The sequence below is a fragment of the Sinocyclocheilus grahami genome, unplaced genomic scaffold, assembly GCF_001515645.1.
Source record: "Sinocyclocheilus grahami isolate Dianchi unplaced genomic scaffold, SAMN03320097.WGS_v1.1 scaffold632.1, whole genome shotgun sequence".
NCBI lineage: Eukaryota > Metazoa > Chordata > Actinopteri > Cypriniformes > Cyprinidae > Sinocyclocheilus > Sinocyclocheilus grahami.
Window position 1 is genome coordinate 396,400 of NW_015505811.1, and position 20,743 is coordinate 417,142.

Consider the following 20,743-nt stretch of genomic DNA (forward strand, 5'->3'; position numbering starts at 1 on the left):
ATTATAAAAAAAATCTATTACAAATAAATGCTGTTCTTTCTCTATTCAGCACAACAGTTTTCAACTGTGATAGTAATAAATGTTTCTTGAGCAGTAAATCAGCATATTATTATGATTTCTGAAGGATCATGTGACACTGAAGACTGGAGTAATGATGCTGAAAATTCAGCTTTGCCATCACAGGAATAAATTACATTTTAAAATATATTATATATATTTATAAAATAATATATAAAAAATATTGCTGTTTTTACTATATTTTTGATCAAATAACAGTTATTTTAAATTGTAATGTATAAAATAATATATAAATATTGCTTTTTACTATATTTTTGATCAAATAAATGCAGCCTTGTTGAACAAAAGAGACTCCTTTCAAAGACAGATCCCAAACTTTTGAACAGTATAGTGTAGTGTATGCATTTTAACAACCCTCAGAACTCTAATATTAGGTTTTGGCATGTAACTCGCACCCCTTTGTGCACATTTTTTCTTACACTCAAGTTTCCCCTGTTATATTGTGCAGTCATTTAAACAAAACAGTATTTTGGAGAAGGTTAAATATCTAACGTCCCTTTTCTGGCGTCTGATTGCTCTGTTTGTGCCCCAGTTCTCTCTCAGGCTTTGACGTACGTGACATGCGTTGCCTGAAAGCTCAGTTTCTCTTAGCATGGCATAAAGTTAAGGCTTGTCAACTGCTTCAGACTTCAAAGTCGAGAAAACACTTTCTCACTCTCATTCACACATATAGAGGATGCTTCAGAGGATGTGCCTTAAATATGTTAAACGCCTCATGCTAATACAGAAGGCATCAGCCGTTTGATTCTGCGTGACCTCATGCTGACACGTTATCAGCACACAGGAGCTCTTTCCTGATTCGAGGCATAATGGGAGCACGTCACCTGTCTGCTCCGACCGTCACCTAACAAAGTTGACATTGTTTGCATAGTGTTAAATTCAACGTCTTTTATATCAACAGAAATAATTCAATATTATGTGAACTTGGATATTGAATCCTTCATGTTATCAAAAGTAATGTTTTGCCAGTTGGAAGTATTAACACAATTCCATGTTGTATGTCACATGATAGAACTGTGTCCAATTATCTAAGCTTCATACATATTTTGTTGAATATCTTACAGCAAGTGAATTGAAACTCTATATTGTTGAGCTTAGGCAAGGTTCCTGCACTGCTGCATGTGATAAAACAGTCCTGTCACATAACGCACTTATCAGTGTACTGGCACATGCAGGAAGTCATGCTGCTGAGAGACACACTGGAACAATTAAACATCCAGTGCTGATTCATCTGATGCTGCCTTCACTTCCTGTCAGGGCACAGCTGTTGTTGAGGATCTTTCAAGGCGAAACAGATGAGTTTGTCAAGAACTTTGCTTATTAAAGGGTTAGTTCACCCAAAAATGAAAATTAGACTGTGTTTTACTCACCCTCGAAGCTGTAAGTAAAACACAAGCTAATTTTAATTTTTGGGTGAACTAACACTTTAAAGTCTTTTTTAAAAATGTTATTATCTTACCCGACTCTAGGGTACAAAATATGGCCTGAAAGTCATTTTTTTTCCCCCTCTTTCAATGAATGGTCAATAAATATAGGCATTTAAGCAGACTTTTAATAAAACAAAATAGCTGATTTTCATGTTAGGGTAATATTTTGTATATAATAGCTTATCAAGCTAAAATGGTCTAAAACTCATCTTAAACCAGGCAACACCCTTTTGCAACTTCCCTCCTGTGACCAGAACTGTAATCATAATGCAACTTCTGTGCAGTTCACAGTCATCTGAGTGACATCACAGCAGAAGCTGCTTGTTTGCATCAGTGCGTTTCTATGGGTTTGAGGTGTCGTCCGAACATGTCATGTCAAATGAGCACCTCCCGTATGTGCAGAGCCGTTTCTCTTGTCATTGTGTAATTAGCATAAAAAAAAAAGTGGTTTAACAGCTTTTATTGTTTAAGGGCATAATTGTGATCGCTTATGGTTCACTCCTTCCAGGATTTGATTCAGCAACTTTCTGGTTACCAGCCCTTTAACCACTTCTATTTTACACTCTGAAATTCCTGTTTTACAACCCTGGTTGCAGTTATTCAGACTCGGTTTAATGGTTAGTAAAGTCTAAAAACTCATGCATGTAATTGTTAAAATGTGCTCAAGCAACGTATTGAAAGCCTGGTGGTAAAATATGTACAGAATATTCAATAATAATTATTCTTTTGGCTATATAGTTGTGGTCAATATTTTACATACACTTTGCAGTATCTGCAAAACGTTAATTGTTTTACCAAAATAATACGGGATCATGCAAAATGCATGTTATTTTTTATTTAGTACTGACCTGAATAAGACGTTTACATATAGTCTACAAGAGAAAATCGTAGTTGAATGTATAAAAATGACCTCGTTGAAAAGTTTACATACGCTTGATTCTTAACACTGTGTTGTTACCTTGATGATCCACAGCTGTTTTTTGTTTTGTGATAGTTGTTCATGAGTCCCTTGTTTGTCCTGAACAGTTAAACTGCCTGCAAAGTGAGAGAAAAGTGTTTATTACGTTTGAAATATGGATATTTTTCTTACAAAAACTCGTGGATTCGCTACAGGAGGCCTTTATTCATCCCTTGGAGCCGTGTGAGGCATGTTTTATTATGGATGCGCACGCTTTATTTGACGACTTGTGGACTGTTCAACTGCAACACCCGCTGACTGCAATGATAGAGCTTGGAATAGCCAGGACAATTTTTAATATAACTCCGACTGGATTCGTCTGAAAGAAGAAAGTCATATACACCTAGGATGATTCGAGTGTAAGTAAAACACAAGCTACTTTTAATTTTTGGGTGAACTAACACTTTAAAGTCTTTTTTAAAAATGTTTTTATCTTACCCGACTCTAGGGTACAAAATATGGCCTGAAAGTCATTTTTTTCCCCCTCTTTCAATGAATGGTCAATAAATATAGGCATTTAAGCAGACTTTTAATAAAACAAAATAGCTGATTTTCATGTTAGGGTAATATTTTGTATATAATAGCTTATCAAGCTAAAATGGTCTAAAACTCATCTTAAACCAGGCAACACCCTTTTGCAACTTCCCTCCTGTGACCAGAACTGTAATCATAATGCAACTTCTGTGCAGTTCACAGTCATCTGAGTGACATCACAGCAGAAGCTGCTTGTTTGCATCAGTGCGTTTCTATGGGTTTGAGGTGTCGTCCGAACATGTCATGTCAAATGAGCACCTCCCGTATGTGCAGAGCCGTTTCTCTTGTCATTGTGTAATTAGCATAAAAAAAAAAGTGGTTTAACAGCTTTTATTGTTTAAGGGCATAATTGTGATCGCTTATGGTTCACTCCTTCCAGGATTTGATTCAGCAACTTTCTGGTTACCAGCCCTTTAACCACTTCTATTTTACACTCTGAAATTCCTGTTTTACAACCCTGATTGCAGTTATTCAGACTCGGTTTAATGGTTAGTAAAGTCTAAAAACTCATGCATGTAATTGTTAAAATGTGCTCAAGCAACGTATTGAAAGCCTGGTGGTAAAATATGTACAGAATATTCAATAATAATTATTCTTTTGGCTATATAGTTGTGGTCAATATTTTACATACACTTTGCAGTATCTGCAAAACGTTAATTGTTTTACCAAAATAATACGGGATCATGCAAAATGCATGTTATTTTTTATTTAGTACTGACCTGAATAAGACGTTTACATATAGTCTACAAGAGAAAATCGTAGTTGAATGTATAAAAATGACCTCGTTGAAAAGTTTACATACGCTTGATTCTTAACACTGTGTTGTTACCTTGATGATCCACAGCTGTTTTTTGTTTTGTGATAGTTGTTCATGAGTCCCTTGTTTGTCCTGAACAGTTAAACTGCCTGCTGCTATGCTTTTCAATAGTGGACTCTATGTAAACGTCTTTTATGTGAAATATCTTATTCAGCTCAGTACTAAATAAAAAATAACATGCATTTTGTATAATCCCTCTTATTTAGGTAAAATAATTAACATTTTGCAGATACTGCAAAGTGTATGTAAAATGTTGACCACAACTGTAGGTAAATATGGCTGTTTATATATTTTATGTTGGTGCATAAAAACCATTAGGTTCTTTGTGTTCATTTAGTGCAAAACAAGACTTCGTTGATGTACTGTAGGTCTTTTTTTGCTTCTTGTTTCACTTCTGCTAAGCAACATTAACAGTCTATATTATGATCTCTCTCTGAAAAAAAAGAAGCTTTTTAAGCCATTTCAGAGAAAATAAATATTACAGACAAAATTGAGTTTATTCTCTGACGTAAATATGTGCTTTGTAATGGTGCTAAATGTTATAGAGGCGTAGGCAGACGGCAGGAATCGTTCGCGAATTGTCCCAGGGTGCGTTGCTATATTTAGCTCATTGGCGTATTATTTAGCAGATAGCCACAAAGTCATTTAAACACACGCCCAACATGTTATTTTTTCTGTAGCATTAGCATTGCATTACTCACTGTGTCCAGTGCTCTTTCTGTCTGCATAAACACTAAAGTAGCAGCTGCTGTTGAAGAGGCTGGTTGAAAAACAAGACGGTTAATAGTTACTGTATTGAGATTTTATAGGTTCTGAGATGTCAAGCTTCAGAAGAAAACGACAATTATATCCCAGCCTTTTACGATACTCTAATATTTTTGTTTTGCTTTGCTATGTCATATTTTATATGGCTTTTTTCCTGTTTTTTGAGTTTCAGGATTTTAATTTCTACTAGCACTCGTTCAAGACTTTTGTCCTTCTACACCGATGTTTGTTTTAGACCCTGAAGTCGTTGTTCTTCTCTAGTGTCCTTGAGACGAGACTCTCTTGGTCACTGAAGCGCGCAGTGTTCTGGTTTATACATTATACACATCACATGAAACTGTTTACACAGATTTAGGATTTCGTTTTAATTTAATTTAATCTCCAAACCATTATGTCAGGCACTGTCATATTTTATTCGTTTTTTCTGCAATTCTTAAAGTTAAGTTTGAAACAAATTTGGCTTTTATAAGGTTTTAGTGAATTTCCATTTTTCCTCTCAAACCTGACCCTAATCTGCCAATGTGTGTTTTCTGCCCCAAGTGTCAGTATTGTGGCATTCTCAAAATTGCCTTTCTAAGCCACCCACTCCATTCTCACAGCCAAACACTAATGCAAACATAGGTTTCCATGAAATGAGCCCTGCATGCAGTTAACACACCCTTGTGTCATCCTCTTATTCCTCTTCCATTTTTCATGGCTCTAAGTTTGTTGTTCCTTACAGGCATGTTAGCCCGCCAGCTCAGACATTCATTTCCTACAACATTTAGCTGGAAAACAACATGATACATCTCTCTCTGTTGCTAAGAAACAGCTTGCTGAAGGCTGCAAGTTGTATTTTGGCCTTTTTAGATTGATAGACCTATTTTATTGATGTCTAAAGGGAAAATGTGGGTTTTTAATAAAAAAAAAATTAAAAAACACTAATTCAAAACTTTTGTACCACACAGTAGATGTTTGTTTTAGAACATGAAGTCGTTGTTCTCCACTAGTGTCCCTGAGTTATGACAAGACTCGTCTCGGTCATTGAACCATAATGTGCTGTTCTGGTTTATAGCCATTGAGGAATGTCAACAGTCCCGTGAAACTATTTACTTGGACTTTGGGATCCCATAGCTTTGAGCGCACAACAACCTTGTCATTTTTGCAGTTCTGACCAATTTTGCAAAGTTTAACTACATGACGCAACATAATCTCATATCTTTTATCTCGGTTTTGCCATTAGCTTTCTTTTCTTTGATGAGGGAGGTACTTTGGGAATTGCTAAATGCTTGAAACTAAACATCCTGTGCTATTTGTTTTCATACAGATGGTTTAAATTGATGGGCAAGACGGGAAAGGCTGACAAAGACAGGGGTGAGGTGCTCATAGACATTCAGTTTATGAAGAACAACATGACGGCCAGCATGTACGACCTCTCCGGGCAGGACAAGTCACGCTCACGGCTCGGGAAGCTTAAAGATAAGCTGAAAGGGAAAAAGAAAGATGGGATGTCAGATTCTGCTTCCGCCATTGTGCCTTCAGTACTGACTGACAGCGAGGGTGAAGAAGAACCTGACTCTACACCTGGAGCCAAAAAGAAGAATAAACTCAAATCCCTTTTCAAACCCAAGCCGGGTTTGCACCGTAACATTTCCCAGTCCATGTCCACGCTCACCACCCTGCCTGAAAAAGACTCGGCCATCAGTCTGAGCAGATCGTCTGGCCTAAATGTAGAGTCTCCTGAAGGTATCGCAACATTATTTATTGCTGTAATATTTTCAGTATTAGGGATGGATGATATGTCGGCTACCATATTTATTGTTCTAGTAGATCAGTCAATACACTATGGTGCCAGCGACGCCAAAGTCCTGGGTTTGATCACCAGAGAAATCATGAACTAATAAATATATGCAAATCCCTTGCATCTTCTAAATGCAATGTAAATATTGAAATCATCTGATATTAATTATACTGGTTTAGTCTTGATTTGGCTGAAGTTTGAATCATATTTATTTATTTAAAAATTAAAACACTTAACATTTTGCCCATGACATTTGAGATGCACCAGTATTAAAATTCTGGCCGATCCCAATAAGCTGAGAATTTTCATGTTATGGCTGATAACTGATAAATGGCCGGTATTGAATTTTTTTTTACTGTTTTGTATATATATAAACTAAAAATAAAACCCTAATACTTCAAATTAATATTTAAATGCTACAAGTGAATTTTATCATCACAACATTAAAGTATAGTATGAGAAATTGATATATATTTTAAGTTTAATTTTAATATTATATATAACAGTGTTAGTAAATTATTTGTGTTTTCAAAGATTCATTTTAAACAGGGTAATTATAGTATACTTAAACCACTTAAAAAAAAACTTTTTAACAAACTTTATCTGAAATAAAATAAAATATAAATTATTTTTATATAATGAAAATATAAAAGGCCAGTTGCCAAGGCAATATTTCTCATTTTTGGATAGTTTAACTTGATGGCTGAAATAACTGATCTGAAATAAAAATAAAACTATGAAGACATATTTAAAAAGAAAAAAACTAGTGACAAAAACTCAAACAGATTTTTACCAAAACACAATTACAAAATTACTAAAACTTTAAAATAAAATAAAAACGAATTCAAAACTCTCAATGATACTAAAATAACACTGATTATAAGTTAGCATTAGATGATGATGAAGGTAGTCTATATGTAAAAATATGGAAAATGAACATGCACAATTAAATATCCCATACTGACTAATAAATTGCTAATAAACGACACAAATCTCCAGTATAATGTATACAGATAATCACTATAGTACCGATATGTTGTGCATCCCTACATAATTGAAAACATAATTAGCAGAAGGTGGGGTCTGCCCAAACTGATAAATTGGTGCAAAATATTAGTGTAGTATTATTGTAATTTCCTCTCTTTTTTTTATCTTCAAAGGCAAAAAGAAATTTAAATTTCTGAAGCACAAGCGGACTGAAAGCTCTGACAATAAGGTTTCCCAGGGCACCGGCTCTCTTGGACTGGGCATGGTGCAGAGCAACGTGTGCGTCAACGGCAGTCACGTCTACACAGAAGAACCAGAGAGTAGAGGATCCAGGGCTGGTTCCACCTTCAGCCTGAACAGCTCAGGCCACGGATCCATGGAGGACCTGCGCAGAGGTCATGACAGGAAAACTTCCAGCACCTCAATGGACTCTCTTAAAACCACCAAACTGATAAATTGGTGCAAAATATTAGTGTAGTATTATTGTAATTTCCTCTCTTTTTTTATCTTCAAAGGCAAAAAGAAATTTAAATTTCTGAAGCACAAGCGGACTGAAAGCTCTGACAATAAGGTTTCCCAGGGCACCGGCTCTCTTGGACTGGGCATGGTGCAGAGCAACGTGTGCGTCAACGGCAGTCACGTCTACACAGAAGAACCAGAGAGTAGAGGATCCAGGGCTGGTTCCACCTTCAGCCTGAACAGCTCAGGCCACGGATCCATGGAGGACCTGCGCAGAGGTCATGACAGGAAAACTTCCAGCACCTCAATGGACTCTCTTAAAACCTCTGACCTACAAACTCAAGAGAATGCAGTGGAAGAGATGCGCAGAAGACAAGAGGAACAGAGGAAACGGGAAGAGGAAGTCAGGAAAAGACTAGAGGAGGAACGGAAACGGGCTGAAGAGGAAGAGAGGAAGGAAGAGGAGAGGAAATGGTTGGAAAGAGAGGAAGAGGAGAGGAAAAGGATTGAGAGAGAGGAAGAAAGGGAAGAGGAGAGGAAGCAGATGGAGAGAGAAGAAGAGAAGAGGAAGCTAGAGAAACAGGAAGAGGAAAGGAGAAGAATTGAGGTAGAGAAGAGAGAAAGAAAAAGGATTGAGCAGGAGGAAATGATCAGATTAAAGAAGGAACAGGAAAGAAGGAAAGCTGAGGAGGAGAAAAGGAAGAGAATGGAGGAAGAGGAAAAGGCTAGGAAGGAAGAAAATAAATGGAGGAGAATGGAGGAAGAGGAGAGAACGAGACTTGAGAATGAAATGTTGCGGAGAGAAGAAGAGACAAAAATGGAAAGAAGACGTGCTGAAGAAGAGGAAAGACTACAAAAGGAAAAAGAAAAGGTAGAAGCAGAGGAAAAGAGGAAAAGGATAGAGGAAGAAGAGAGAAGACTGTCTGAGCAGAAAGAGAGAAAAGGGCAAGAAAGGTTACGTTTGGAAAAAGAGACGATGGGGCTTGAGAACAAGAAAATGGAAGAAAGGATGAGAGAGGAGCAGGTGCGAGAAAAGGCTGAGGAAGAGGAGAAGAGGAAGCTGAAAGAGAAAGCAGACCAGGAGAGAATCAGGCAAGAGAAAGTAGAAATGGAGAGACAGAAGAAAGAGGAAGAACAGCGGCCTGAGGTGAAACCCAGGAGTGCTCGACTGAATACGAGTAAAAAAGGACCTGACGAGATTAACTCGGACTACATCCCATCTGCCAGTCCCTTTGAAGACCTTCTCTCATTCGATGAGAGCTCCACCAATCCCACCGTTTCTCAACCTGAAGCCCTCAGTCGGTCCACCAAAGTCTCTGCAGTCAAGCCAAGGTCAGTGTCTTCTTACCTGAAAGCTCAGAAGTTTGTGTTTTTAAATTACATCTAGTTGGCCTTATTCATGAAGCATAAACAATTTTTTTAACGTAAATTGTTAGTGAAACCATGAAACCAATCTGCGTGTATTACATGAATTAGGCCCAAAAACACAACATGGCAACTTAATAATTTATCTGTTCTCAATGAAAGCAAAATGCTGTGTTAGGTGTTAAAATCAGCCACTCGGAACATCTTTGATATTTAATATACAGCTACGTGGATTTTGGACCATTGGGATGTCACTGTGGGTGGGGCCACTTTTCATAAAAAGTTATATATATGTTGAAGCTTGATGCATTCAACTGACTGGTCAAGGTTGCTTGTTTATATATATATATATATAAACAAGCAACCTTGACTAGTCAGTTGAATGCATTTAGCTTCAATGTACCAATCAGAACCAAAACCTTTTTCACGAAGTTTGTGGCTTGGCAGACATTTGGCTGACTCTAAAACTCTTTGCAACTCTAAGAACTCTCAACGTTCTTCATAACCCATACTTTCATCATTTCTCAGAGCTGTTTCAAATCATTCTCCAAACGTCTGCTTTTTTTTTTTACCAGTTCTGCTGGAAGGCAAATCCATGATCACAGCTTGAATACTAAAGGCATGGAAATGTCTCTCAGTGTTTCTGTAGTATGCTTAGACTAACTCAATTTCAGTGTTGTAGCGCTCATAACACCATGCTGTCATGATTACCGCCATCATGTAAGTGCATTTGGCACTATAATGAAATATGCAGTAGTCTGTGCATGTGTTGGTATGAGTACGTGTCTGTACAAGTCCAAAAAAACATCTGGCATGAAACGCAGTTCTTTTGAAACTTTCAAGGACTCGAAGTAAGGATAATTCCCATTAACTTTTTGTTTTTCTCATCAAATTTTCTGAAGATGATCATCATACCAACTAAACTGAGTAACTCTTAACCAAATGAAATACCCAAATATGAATAAAGAGTCTTTCTTACCATGGTCTTATCTGTTTATTTCTGCTGAGATACATTAATGCTGACAGTTATTTATAAGGTCTATAACCCTCATTGTGTGCGCTTGTTGTGGTACTTGATTGAGCTCTAACCCAGGGGAAACTGGAGAAATCTGTTTCCCTGGAATACAGCTGATCAGGCAGTTCCTTTTCTCTGACTCATGCACTTGAGGGCTTCATGAAACAGTTCTGGAATGTGTAGGAGACTGGAGAGCAAATAGCATGATTTGTGGGTGGCTCTTTAAATCTAAACCAGTTATCTCTTTAAGGCAACAGTTAAAGTTTTTTGCAAGTTTCTCTCAGAAATCTTTATTGCTAAAATGTAGTAAATGTCCATCAACTTATTCCAGACAGGTTGGAATGACATGAGGATGAGAAAATGATGACATAATTGAAATTTTAATGTTAACTATCCCTTTAAAAAGTTTATGGATATTGCTAACATTTGCTCAATAACACAGGAGCATGTTTTATTAAAGTAAACCGGGTCCGTTTTAATGACTTTCAGTGGTTTTCATGGTTGTTGACCAAAGCAAAGTGGCTTTAACTTGCTTGCCACTGTATTTCAATATTTAGCAGATGTGTTTGATTGAGTTTAATGTTCCCTTTCATTATCCTGCTTCTTCAGTTCTTCTGTTTCTGGAATCTTCTTTTCGCAAGCATCTATGCCAAACACCAATCCGTTCTTAGATGACTCTGATGTTGATAGTGGAAACACTGAGAAAGTTGTCCATCTCGGAGACACCGCAGAAAGGTCAGATAAGAAACGACATGCACCAATGCCTACCCAGAACAAGATGCAGATGGGAAAAACAGACATCCCTCCAAGAGCACCAGCAATTCCTGAAGGCACACAAGCTTTTCCATCTAGAGCATCTGAGGACGATGGAGACACTGATTCCTGCAGTTTACGATGGGACAAACGTTCCGCACCTTTACCACCAAAGAACAAGCAAGAAGTGCAAAACGAACATGCAGACCAATCTACCACACCTCTTCATACCGGAGAATGGAGAACTACTAGATTACAGGAAAAAGACCAGACTAATAAAGTGTGGCCAGTTTTGCAAGATGAGTCAAGGACCTCTGATGCAGTCAATTTTGGGAACACCAGTTTATCAAATCTTAGCCAGGGTCATCCCAGTAACAGACAAGAAACCAACCCTTTTATATCTATCGAGGTCAAAACAACTAAACACAGCAAGGGTCCCGCTCCAAAGCCTTTATTACAGTCAAAATGTTGCAAGACATCTGCATCTGAAACTGAACCCAACAACCTAGCAATTAGTAATGTCCATTTGACTGAACATGAAACCAGTGCTGCCTCAAACTCTTGCATTGGTCAACTAGATGAGTCGACTGACAAGCTTGATGATGATCTTGCATCTGATGAGCCTTCTACCAAACCCGAGCCTTTGCACTCTGATGACCTTTCCTCAAGAGAATTACCAGCAAATTCTAAACTAGACTCTCTTGGAGAAGACGTACCTTCAAGTTCTGATCCAGTCCTTGGAAAGGTTCTCTGCACTGTGAAGGATCCCAAGAATACTGAAAATGTCTTGCTTGAGAGTGGTGTTTTCAAAAAGAAGAGTCGGGCCCCATTGCCTTCTGCCAAATCAGCATCCGGCCAGCAACCAGAAGCTGCACTGAACTCAACTAATCAACCCACCATACAAGATCAAGACAAGTCATTAACTATTAATAGTAGCAAGTCAACTTCTTGTTTTACCGAATCCCTGGTGAACTCATCGTCAACCTCCAGTCAAGTTCTCACTCCTCTGAGAATGGAAGCAGGTCATGGGTCAGGGCACCGGTCTCTCCCGCCTGTCAGAGTGTCACCTATTGATGTTCAGCCCGTCGCTGGGCAGAAAAATGGGAGTGAAAATGAGAGAACAGGTGATCCTGCCTTCAAACCCTGCAGGTGAGGCCATGCATAGAACTTCTAGAGACCCTTAAAACTAGTAGCAGAAGTTGTTGGTAGGTTCCAGTTAGCCATCCTGTGGTAGTTCTTAAAATTTCTAAAAGTTGTAAAGTTTTAAGCAGTCTTCGTTGTAGAATCCATTGTCCAAATGTCTCCCTATTTACCAATTCTGCCGAAAGGCAAATCCATGTTCACAGCTTATATAATAAAGGCATGGAAATGTGTCTCAGTGTTTCTGTAGTATGCTGAAGCCCAAAGTATGCTACGGACACGGAAGGTGAAATCTTGAGACCGAAGAGTCCACTATGTAGTACTGTGCAAATGTCAAACTCGTTCATCCGCGGTTGAGCACACTTAGTAGCAGTAGTGAAGTAGCATGTTGCCTGTAGATTCCTGTTAGAAAAACTCTGAAGTGTTCCAGAGTAGTTGATTTTGTCAGCTACTAGTAGTTGATTTCAATCACTCATTTTCAGTGAACAGTGGTGTAAAAATGATCGGAAAACTTGATTAAACTCACCAACTTTGCTCATGAATATTAATTACATGACATGATGTCCATCTAGTTCTACAACCTCAGTGGTGTTCAATCCTGCTCCTGGAGGGCCACTGTCCTGCAGAATTTGGCTTCAACTTGCCCCTACACACCGTTTCTCAAAAGCATTGTAGGATAAAGTAAATTGTTGAAACCACTGGCACCAATGGTCAGTGTAATCTATTTGCTTTTGGGAACCACAGGTCTGGAAGTTTCTATCAATATTGGACACCTTAATTATCTGGTTGGGTGTTTTAATTGGGGTTGGAGGTAAACTCTGCAGAAAGGATTGGACACCACTGTCCTGCCTTAATTGTTACTTACTGCTTATATGATTGATTATCCACAGAACATTTTGCTTGGTTTTAAAATTGTCATTTGTTTTGGCCAAATACAATGATTATTTCCCAAAAGGTAGGGATGTATAAGTTACAGTGGTTGTTATGACACAACTTGTAACCACCAGTACATGTAACTTATTGCTTGACTGCAAGACGTGTCGTGCATATCTGTTTATGTTGTATTACACTCTGGACCCTAGATTACTCATTATTGGGACTTTCATGTGACATTCCGCATAACTGGTCTTTCTGAAAAACATGGTTTGCAATGGTTTAAACTTTGTCTTTTCAGAGTTTCTGATCATATGGATGGGGTGTTTAATTTCCCAGTGTGAACTTTATATTTTTGCATTAATTCTAAAATGGTTCTCGGATAATTGAAAACCACAGATATGAACACTTTCATCTTTGAAAATAAAGGCATCAATTTTCACATTTAACAATTCCCTCCAATGCTCTTTGAAGTCCAAAAAATCAGGGCAGAATGTATTCGTCACCCTTTTTTTTTTTACAAACGATTATATCAAAATGATGTCTTCTGGCAGAGTTCTGCGATTGATTGCTTTGTATTCCACCCCTGCAATCTCGGATCTGCCTGTAAGACTTACAGCTCTCTTTCTCTTTTCAGGCCCCATGCAGTGAAACCCCTGAGCACCACTGACAAGCAACCAGACCTCAGAGAGACCCAAGACTGTTCCAGATCTGCTAAAATTACAGATGACATGCAAGTCAAGATGAAGGTAGCGTGAGCTTTTTTTTTCTTCTCTTCTACCATTGTGTAGCCATGCTTTGAAGCAAAATATGGCTCTTTAAGATGTTGCTCCTCTCAGCTGACTTTAAGCAAGCTATTTGTGTTCAACTGTATCTTTCAGGCCCCAGAGGCTAAAGGGACGGGGCCGTACTCCCAGCTAACCCATGAAGAACTCATTAACTTGTTGGAAAAGCAAAAGCAGCAGCTTTCTCAGAAGGACGCTAAGATTGGGGAACTGGAGCTGTATATAGATGATCTTCTGGTTCGTGTCATGGAGGACAGCCCCAACATTTTAATGTCCTTGAGCTCGATGAAGAAGTCAGTTTGAGTACTTTTGTAGCAGACAGTTTTGTATTTAATGTGCACTGCAATCACAAATATGGGGTGAACAACAGTACAAGGTTGTGGGTAAATCACAGAGGCTTTCACTAAAGCCAGTAGCTATAACTGCACACACACTAGTGCGCTGAAGATAAGGGTGTATACCTGATGTCTCGCACTAAATGGTGACGACATGAATTTTTGTTATTTGGCTTACTTCAGTTTGTGACTGATGCATTCTTGTACATGTTGAAATAAATCATATGTTAAGTATTTTCTCCAAAGGTTTTTTACTATCCGTTTTTTTCCATTTGAATTGCTAATATTCTTTGATTAGTGTTATATAATATATATCAGATATAATCTATTCAATATCATCTATTCAATATTTTGGTCAAAGCGTTTGATGGATGCAACCCATGTGTTAAGTAAACAAAATAACACTACATATATTCTTGAAAAATCTTTTATATAAATTACAAAGCTGTATGATATTTTGTAGACAGATCCCTGTATTGATACATCAATTTTCTTTTCAATGGAGCACTTTAAAAGAATCAGTTCATCTATATATAATGGATATGTGATAATCTGTATGTTATGCCTTTTGTCATGTAAGCTGAAAGCTTTATTATTCTCTGCTTTTGAAATAAAGTCACAGGCATGGCTCTGCAAAGGGCAACGTCACGACATTGTGTCTGTGTGCATTTTTAAGAATACAAGCTTTTAATGATTATTTTAAAAAGCATTGAGGGAATGTTAGATGCTGTATATGCAGGCTGTCTTCACCGCACTCCTGTTTACATGCTGCTGTCCCTGTGGGATTGAGGAAGGCTTGAAAAAAAAAATTAACACATTGAAATTGACCATGGTGTCAATCATTTCTTATAACTTGGTGGTTATAGCCTCCACTGTTATACATCAGATCAGAATCAGAAGAGCTTTATTACCAAGTATGTTTACACACACACAAGGAATTTGACTTGACGACAGGAGCTTCCAGTGTAGAAGTACAAACGTAGTGCAGACATACATAGGAATAACACAGTAGGGATGTAATATAACACTAATATAATGAAAAAAAGAAACATTGAATAATGTACTATATACAGAAATAGAAGTATAGGAAAAAATTAGAGAACACACCCCTGGGGGGCGCCAGTGCTGATAGTGATGGTCCTGGATGTGAGTTTGCCCAGCCTCACTAGCTGCTGCCTGTCTGTCAGGAAGCTGGTGATCCACTGACAGATGGAGGTGGGCACGGAGAGCTGGGTGAGTTTGTCTGAGAGAAGGTCAGGCATGATGGTATTGAAGGCCGACATAATGAAAGGGTAACGTGTGTGGAAGCTTCACGGTTTGAAGGAGACCCCATATGAATTGTTTTTGGTTTTACACAATAACTAGCTAGTCTTATGATATTTTTTGGGTGGAAAATACCATGGTAACTAGTTTCCACTAATCTATACAGTTTTATTGTGTTGGTTATCTCAGTTATTTTATTAAACTCATTTTTTGCAGACTTGTCTTTAACAATAAAATATTTCCAACTACAAAAATATTTAGATATTTATAAACATTAAGTCAGAAGTTTCTAGAAAAGAATATTGTCATTCGCTACAGCTTTTGCCATATAAGACAGTGGTTCCCAACCCTGGTCCTTGAGGCACCCCAACACTGCACATTTTGCATGTCTCCCTTCTCTGACACACCAATTTCAGGTCTTGGAGTCTCTACTAATGAGCTGATGATCTGAATCAGGTGTGTTTGATTAAGGAGACATGTAAAACATGCAGTGTTGGGGTGCCTCCAGGACCAGGGTTGGGAACCACTGATACAAGACACCTGTATTACGCTATCTGCCGCCTTCGAGAGCTTACAGCTGAATCCAATTCGTTCATAATTGACGAATTTTGCAACATCGAACTGAATTTGAATCAACATTGAACAGACTCGTGCTGAATAACGACAAGGCTGGCTTCTGTAGAGCTATTTACAGTTGAATTGAACTTGATTTATAACAACAAAATTGGAATGTGTCTCATATTTGAATACGTTTGCATCATTAATTTTGTTGTAGTAACTTGATTTGACAATTAATAATTAATGACGATACATATTTGACATTTCTGTTATTATTATTTCTATTTTATTTCCCCGTAGGAACTTATTATTATGGAACTTTTACTAACAGTCACGTTTCCGCCCGGACCAAAACGTCATCAGGAAGCGCGGCGGGCGGTGTTAAAAACAAACGTACACATGTCGCAAGAAGAGATTTCAGCCGCCTTCAGAACAGAAACAACGCGTTTTGATTGTCTATCATAGTAATATTCCACCGACCATTTGAGGAGCAACTGCCACCAGTAAGATCCCCAAATATTTTAATACTATACATTGCCTAATTGTGTTGACACTTGCTGAACAGTGTGATCCTCTTTCATTAATTCCATATTGAGAGTCTGATGGTGGCCTATAGTTGATGTATTTCTCATGCAGGTATGCCGAGCAGCTGTCCCGAGTGTGGCTCATCTAATGTGGTGGAGGATGATCTGTACTCTCAGAGGCAGTGGGTGTGTGTGGACTGTGGATCAGTGGTCTCTGAGGGACATCTGACCACCACAGTGAGCGATGAGACCCAGGGCAGAGGTAACCAAGCACGGGACACTTCGCTTTCATCTGATCTTAGTTCAGTCTGCTTGAAAACTGCTGGTTTGACATCCACTTCTTTTGTTTTGTCCAGCTGTGCCCTATCATGCTTCCACAGAGGTGTTAAAGAAACCGTGTAGAAATCTAATTGCTGGTAAGATCAACAGCTCATAATATTTGACAAACTAGTTAAGTTATTAAAATGTTTGGCGCTTGCTGTCAGGTCCAGCGAGTGGATTTTTGTTATGAAAACGTCTCTTTCTGGTATCCTAGTGTACATGTATGTCACTGTGTTATTTATGTACTATTACAGTATTTATTAATATTTTGAATCAGCCTTTGTTTTTATTGACAAAATGAGAAAAAAAATCCAGAAAATCACATTGTAGGATTTTTTAAGAATTTATTTGCAAATTATGGTGGAAATTTTATTACAATTTAGCTGCCTATTATTGGTTAGCTGAAATAATGTTAGTTCTATTTATGGTTAATGGAATATTCACCCAAAAATTAAGATTTGCTGTAAATGCGTCCACCCTCGGGTCATCCAAGATGCAGATGAATTTGTTTCTTCATCTGAACAGATTTGGAGAAATGTAGCATTACATCACTTGCTCATCAATGGATCCTCTGCGGTGAATGGGTGCCGTCAGAATCTAAAGAGTCCAAACAGCTGATAAAAACATCACCATGATCCACATGACTCCAGTCCATCAATTTATGTCTTGTGAAATGGAAAAACTTTTTTTTTTTTTAAGAAACAAACTGATATTAATGTGTTTTAATTTTAAACCATCATCACTTCTGGTCAAAATATGAGTTCATAATCCATAATCATGCTTCCTCCAGTGAAAAAGTCCATCTTCTGTTGTCCTCTCGCATCATATCCACTGCAACATATTTGTTTAGACATGTTTTGAACAGTTTTTCACTTGCAAACGGTGTTTGGTCTGTGCATATTTCTCTCCTAATTCAGCTGCTATAACTTTTTCAATAGAGAAAGCAATATTGTAGATTGAGGACTGTATTTTAGTCTGAAGAAACAGTTTGAAGTTAAAAACATGTTAATGATGAATTCTGACTTATACTTTCATTCTGACGGCACCCATTCACTGCAGTGGATCCATTGGTGAAGAAGTGATGGAATGCTACATTTCTCAAACTTATCTAAATCTTGGATGGCCTGAGGTTGAATACATTTTAAGCTAATTTTATTTTTTGGGTTAACTATTCCTTTAAACACACACAATAAATAAAATTAGAAAAGTTTCAGAAATAAAAATTTTATTCATTTAATATTTTATTTCAATTATGAAAATGACAGTGTATTTGTCAGTTTAAAATGTTCCTCTCTTTCCAGGCTTTTCTCGGGTCCGTGCGCTATGCCGTATCCTCCGGTTATCCAGCGATATGGAGTCGGCAGTAGTGAGTCTCTTTGAGCGTGCGTACAACCACCCGAACTTCATCTTTGTGACCTTAACCAAGAAAGAGATCTTGGGAGGCTGTTGTGTACTCTCCGTCTGTCGCCAATGCAACTGGCCTGTTGCCATGGGAACCATTGGTTACCTGTTGGGGGTGGACAATGCAGCACTGGGCACTGTTTATCGGGAGTTTACAAAGGCTCTGAACATTGAGATCAGCACTATCGGCATCATGGACATGCTGGAAAGCTTCTGCTATGAGTATGTCTAACGCTTTTATGACTTGCACAATATTTTAGTTGATGTAAAAATCAGATTGTTCACTTGCGGTGTTTTTGTAGTTTCAAGCTGGGTCCTCAACAGGTGGAAGAGGTGTTTGCTGAACCCGCCCAACGGCTGGTGGACCGGACGTCTGCTTTGATTGAACTAGCCGCTGATGCCTGGATAGTGACAGGCCGCCAGCCTTTGCCCCTCCTCTTTGCAGCAGTGTATTTGGCCTGGCAGTCGCTAAATCCTACGGTGAGTGACGTAGCCTAATATTCTAATAAATGTGTCACGTCAGTGATTAACACTGAAAGTGAGACACTTCTGATCAAAGATGAAATCTGCAATTTTGCAGTTTGCAAAAGTTACACACAAAAGTTGAATAAATCCTGTTCTTTTGAGCTTTCTAATCAAGGAATAGACCGCACAACTGCTTTCAACATTGATAATAGTAATAAATGTTTCTTGAGCGGCCAATAATCATTAGAATGATTTCTGAAGGATCATGTGACACTGAAGACTGGAGTAATGATGCTGAAAATTCAGCTTTGCATCACAGGAATCAATTATATTTTCAAATAGAAAAGTTATTTTGAATTGTTGTAATATTTCACAAAATTACTGTTTGCTGTATTTTTGATCAAATAAATAGAGCCTTTGGTGAGCAGAAGAGACTTCTTTCAAAAGCATTAAAATATCTTACTGACACCAAACTTTGAACGATAATTGTCAGATGTTGAAAGTATCGAACAAGTGTTGAGTTGTTCTATCATATTTACAATAATTCCGTCAAAAACAGCATAACTGAAAACGATGCATAAATTCTTCCTTGCATAAATTGTTTTGGTGTATACATTCTTGCATCTGATTAACCTATAGCTTGCTTTACACTGCTAATTATGTTTTTATTCTCATGTGCAGCTGACAAAAAATAAGACATGAGTGTCATGACAAATAGAAAGTGAACATTTTATTTTACGCAAACCAGAAACATTTACTTCAGAGTCATTTTTACATATTTCATATCACAACAGGGGAAAAAAGTGTAAAAGCAATGTGCTTTCTCATTAAAACAACTTTTTGGTTCTTTATATATATATATATATATGTCATTAGTCAGTGTAACTTATCTGCTATTTAATGCCAAGCTTAATCATTACACATCATTTTGATATTGTAAGGGAAAATGTTTTCCCTGCTGGTGAGTTTGCCAAATGTTGCGTATGGGTTGACGGGTAACATAGTTGACAATTTCACCATTTTGACTCTGGCAGGTTTTGTCTGGCCAACCAAATGTTATTTTCTTCACCAGATTTTATTTTCTTCAACCTTGAATTTTAATATCTATTTGAATTTAAAATCATACAAATATTGCCAACCACAACAATACCCAATATAGTTGATGGGGAGTGTATATACTCCTTGACAATAGGTCGTTGGCGATAAAATATAGAACATTTACCATAATGTGTTCACAATTGTCCACAGCAGAAGAAAACCAGTATCACATGCTGGTCTTGTGCTTTTAAAAAAAATATATTACCCCTTAATCGCCAGAAAAACTGCCACAAACACATGATTCCTACAACCTGTTCAGTTCTTAGCTGATTTTCACATGTATGACATTTTATGCCTAATCCTGATTTCAAGGTTCGAATTATGGCTAGAGACCAAAGAAAATGCAGACGTTTTCTCCAACATCTGTGGGTGTTTTACTACATCTAGATATAGATTTATATATTTAAAAAAAAAAACTTGTAAGTTCTTTGACATGGCGTATTTGATCATATTTTTCTACTCCTTTGCAGAATGGAAATGATAGTTTTTTTTTTTTCCCCCCATTCTGCAAATGAGTTGAAAATTATAACACTCATCGTGACCGCCATAGTCATTCCTGAGACATGGAGCAAAACAGGCCCAGCAAGGGTAACTGCTACTAGGTTTAAAAATAAAAATATTTTAAATGTCATGAGGGATTAATAATAGAATGTATTTAACACAATTATCACCTTCAATTTAAAGCAGGTTCCATTAGCATCTAGCACCAACAGAAAAAAAGAAAATGGCTACTTCATGAACTCCATTGGTTTTGTGAAAGAAATGCCAAATTTGTCAACCCCGTCAGATGTCACCACCATAAGATTGTGTTCCAATGATATATCAAAATACTTCAATGTGACTTTTGAATAAAAGCTTTATAAACAATAACATACTGTTGTGTTTGTTTTAATACAGTAATTTACTGATTCAATGTATTTGATTGTTAAAATGACTACAAATGCAGGTTTTCGTCACCTCCGTCAGTTGAATATTTTGATAATATTTCATTATGATATTTTATGTTTGTTGTGGAATTGTCGGTCACATGTGAAAGTGTAAT

At 37.5% G+C, this 20,743-nt stretch overlaps 2 protein-coding genes across 4 annotated transcripts in view; both read left to right on the forward strand.

Moving 5' to 3' along the window:
* The window catches only part of LOC107558125 (rab11 family-interacting protein 1-like), a 19,322-nt gene extending 4,600 nt beyond the window's left edge, over positions 1-14,722 (forward strand). Inside the window, exons 2-6 of the mRNA XM_016241742.1 lie at positions 5,886-6,304; positions 7,862-9,137; positions 10,795-12,087; positions 13,589-13,700; positions 13,833-14,722. Of these exons, the coding sequence (XP_016097228.1) occupies positions 5,886-6,304; positions 7,862-9,137; positions 10,795-12,087; positions 13,589-13,700; positions 13,833-14,039 (3,307 nt within the window). The 3' untranslated portion in view covers positions 14,040-14,722. The remainder of the gene's footprint in view (positions 1-5,885; positions 6,305-7,861; positions 9,138-10,794; positions 12,088-13,588; positions 13,701-13,832) is intronic.
* A 1,204-nt stretch (positions 14,723-15,926) lies between these two features.
* Positions 15,927-18,744, forward strand: LOC107558130 (transcription factor IIIB 50 kDa subunit-like). Of its 3 annotated transcripts, none has more exons than XM_016241750.1 (6): positions 15,927-16,012; positions 16,224-16,395; positions 16,529-16,678; positions 16,773-16,832; positions 18,039-18,360; positions 18,441-18,744. In XM_016241750.1, the coding sequence occupies exons 3-6, from the start codon at positions 16,531-16,533 to the stop codon at positions 18,634-18,636; spliced, it is 726 nt and encodes a 241-aa protein (XP_016097236.1). In that variant the 5' UTR covers positions 15,927-16,012; positions 16,224-16,395; positions 16,529-16,530; the 3' UTR covers positions 18,637-18,744. The 3 variants fall into 3 exon arrangements, with proteins under 3 accessions (XP_016097236.1, XP_016097234.1, XP_016097235.1); XM_016241749.1 differs by having other exon boundaries at positions 15,961-16,012; positions 16,193-16,395; XM_016241748.1 differs by having other exon boundaries at positions 15,937-16,395.
* The last annotated feature ends 1,999 nt before the right edge of the window (positions 18,745-20,743 follow it).

Coding starts and splice junctions, on each gene's coding strand:
- LOC107558130 (XM_016241750.1), top strand. CDS start 16,531: ATGCCGAGCAGCTGTCCCGAGTGTGGCTCATCTAATGTGGTGGAGGAT. Junction 16,833..18,038: donor GTGTAGAAATCTAATTGCTG/GTAAGATCAACA, acceptor CTCTCTTTCCAG/GCTTTTCTCGGGTCCGTGCG. Junction 18,361..18,440: donor CTGGAAAGCTTCTGCTATGA/GTATGTCTAACG, acceptor GTGTTTTTGTAG/TTTCAAGCTGGGTCCTCAAC.